This window comes from Lepus europaeus, chromosome 14, assembly GCF_033115175.1.
Source record: "Lepus europaeus isolate LE1 chromosome 14, mLepTim1.pri, whole genome shotgun sequence".
NCBI lineage: Eukaryota > Metazoa > Chordata > Mammalia > Lagomorpha > Leporidae > Lepus > Lepus europaeus.
In genome coordinates this window covers 77,691,085-77,694,123 of record NC_084840.1, presented here as the reverse complement: position 1 = coordinate 77,694,123, position 3,039 = coordinate 77,691,085, and the positions used below count along the sequence as shown (strand labels likewise).

General features: G+C 53.8%; 1 protein-coding gene across 1 annotated transcript; it reads left to right on the top strand.

Annotated features, from left to right (window-relative positions):
• The first annotated feature begins 949 nt into the window (after positions 1-949).
• On the top strand, positions 950-1,399 carry LOC133773896 (calmodulin-like protein 3). The gene has a single exon (XM_062211440.1). The coding sequence runs from the start codon at positions 950-952 to the stop codon at positions 1,397-1,399; it is 450 nt and encodes a 149-aa protein (XP_062067424.1).
• The last annotated feature ends 1,640 nt before the right edge of the window (positions 1,400-3,039 follow it).

The following is a 3,039-nucleotide window of genomic DNA, read 5'->3' as shown; positions in this document are numbered from 1 at the left end:
CTGGCCATGGAGGCCATTTGGGGAGTGAACCAACGGAAGGGAGACTTTTCTCTCTGTCTCTGTCTCTTTCTCACTGTCTGTAGCTCTACCTGTCAAATAAATAAATAAAAATCTTAAAAAAAAAAAAAAAGAGGGAGTATCTTGGGTTGGGTAAAAAGTTTTCCTCTCACCTCTGAAAATTGCATTTAGAAGGCTCATTTGATAAAGAACATCTCAATACCAGCTGCAAACCCTACTCTTTGCTCTCCAGGAGGTAAAGGCCAAGAGTTCTGTCCTCTGTCTTGGACATGTTGCCTTCCCTGGCCTGGAAACTGGATGAGGTGTGGCCACCAGGCAGACTCAATGCTCCCAACCATCCACCAGCCCCAGCTGAGAGGAGAACGGAAACACCAGGTATGCCTCCCACTCTTCCTCAGACCTGTCCTGCCCCTGAGGGAGGTTTTCTCTACCCCTGCCCTCTCTCCAGCCCCAGTTTTTCAGAGTTGGGAGCCGTCCTGATCCCTTCCGTGTGGTCAGAGTCTCTGTGAGAACAGCTTGCAGTGCAAACTGCCCCGGACAGAATGTTCCAAACTTGGTCAAGGCCAAGAGCTTGGTTCCAAGCTGTGGTCAGAGCCAAGAGAGGCAGGTAGGTCTGAGACCCTACTGTGTGTTAAACATGCTGGTTCCCACTGACTCTCCTAGAGGGAACCCTCCCACTCCAAGTCCTGGATTCCTTGTCTGCAGCTGGTTTGTCCCTCCCTAGGAGGAGGATCTTGCCCCAGGGAAGGGTGGGAACATTTCTCCTCCCTTTGCTCCAAATGCAGAAAAGGAGGGGGTTCCCATGCCAGGGCAAGGCTCCCCACAGACACTGCTCAGTCCCAGCAGCTGCCCTGAGTTCTGAACCAGAAGCTCTGCGAGCAGCACATTGGCAGCAAGCTCGGAAGCTCGGCAAGCTACAGGAGACGCAGGCATGGCTGAGGAGCTGTCCCCAGAGCAGGTGGCTGAGTTCAAGCAGGCCTTCTCCAGGTTCGACAAGAATGGGGATGGCACCATCAACATCGAGGAGCTGGGCGCAGTGATGCAGTTGCTGGGCAAGAAGCTCTCGGAGGAGGAGCTGAAGGCTCTCATCGCCCGAGTGGACAAGGATGGAGACGGAGCCATCAGCTTCCAAGAGTTCCTGGCAGAGATGGTCAGGATGATGAAGGGAGGGGGCAGCGAGCAGGACCTGCGGGAAGCTTTCCGAGCCTTTGACCTGAATGGTGATGGCCACATTAGTGTGGAAGAGCTCAAGCAGGTCATGAGCAAGCTGGGGGAGAAGCTTTCTCATGAGGAGCTGAATGCTATGATCCAAGAGGCCGACACAGACAAGGATGGCAAGGTGAACTACGAGGAATTCATGCACATTTTCACCCAAAAGTGAGGTTTGGGGGACACCGGCCCCACCCATCTGTCTACCTGACTCTGGCCTGCTAGGTTCTTGTACCTTCTTGGGGGACCTTGCTTTTGTGATGGGGATGAAAAAGGAAAGTCTGGATTGGTGGATGGGAAGTTCCTCACTGGTGAGAAGACTCTGCTCTCCTGCCCTGCGTGCTGCTGTGCCACTGGGGGCTGCTCGAGACCCCTCTCTGCCTGATGAGACCCTGGGCAAAAGGCAGCCTTCCCCGGGCTGGGCTCTCCTCTTCTCCCAGTGGTGGAATGGGTGCTCCCTACCTCACAGGGCTGTTGTGAGGGGTCTCTAACTGATGTGATGATCCAAATAAAAAGAATGCAAAGTTCGGTTGTGCTCTTGATGTTTGACTGGCAAGAGGAGAATATGAGGGCCCCAAAGAGTACAGTCATTGTTCTTTTGAGTTACAGTCCCTTGGCCAGGGTGGGAGAACTGACTTGAATAGGCCCCACAGTCTACTTCTTGCCTCCCCTGATGACCGAGGAGGAGAAAAGGTGAGTGGCCATACTGAGTGGGAGGGAGGGCACAGGCCTCTTTGGCTTTAGGGGCTATCTGAGCTGCTGGTAAGGACCAGAAACCATGGTTAGAGTCTAGGATGTGCAGCACCACTTGTGTCACAACCTAGGAAGGATGGCATCCTCTATGTACGGCCTGCTGTACTGTAACCTTAAAAAAACTCTGTGTGTGTGTGTGTCTTGTATTTGAGATTCAAGATCTGGTAGTTTTTTTTTTTTTTAAAGCTTGGAACATTCTGTCCGGGGCAGTTTGCACTGCAAGCTGTTCTCACAGAGACTCTGACCACACGGAAGGGATCAGGACGGCTCCCAACTCTGAAAAACTGAGGCTGGAGAGAGAGCAGGGGTAGAGAAAACCCCCCTCAGGGGCAGGACAGGTCTGAGGAAGAGTGGGAGGCATACCTGGTGTTTCCGTTCTCCTGGACCTGAGGCCCACTTTTCATGGATAGAAGCCAGTTTCAGGAAATGGCTAGAGCCCAGCATGCTGGAATCGGAAAGGGGTAGCAGGTGACCCTGGAGGTGGGGGCTCCTTGCCAGTCAGGTGCTTGGGGGGGGGATGTGTTCCCAAGGCTGAGAGTTCTTCCTGTCACACCCCTGTCCCACCCTGCACCTGCAGTCCAGTGCTGCTCAGACTTCTTCTGGGGGCAGCTTCCTCACAGCCTCTTGCACCTCCGACATTGCTCCTGCCACTTCGGTCCAAAGGGTGCACCCCAGAGAGGCGTTGTGGACAGGAAAGAAGATGGAGCAGGAAGACTGATGGCTGGAGTGGTTGCTGCTCCCATCCTGATAGCAAGTAGGGCCAATTTTTGAACTGAGATTTATGCCATTCTTGTGTGGTATAAAATATTGTAAGGGTGGGGTCAGTGCTGTGGCGAGGAGGGTTAAGCCACTGCCTGCAGTGCCGGCATCCCATGTGGGTGCTGATTCGAGACCAGGCGGCTCCACTTCCAACCTAGCTCTCTGCTATGGCCTGGTGAAGCAATAGAAAATTGGCCAAGTGCTTGGGCTCCTGCACCCACGTGGGAGACCCAGAAGAGACTCTTGGCTCCTGGCTTCGGATTGACCTAGCTCCGGCTGTTGTGGCCATATGGGGAATGA

Coding starts and splice junctions, on each gene's coding strand:
- LOC133773896 (XM_062211440.1), top strand. CDS start 950: ATGGCTGAGGAGCTGTCCCCAGAGCAGGTGGCTGAGTTCAAGCAGGCC.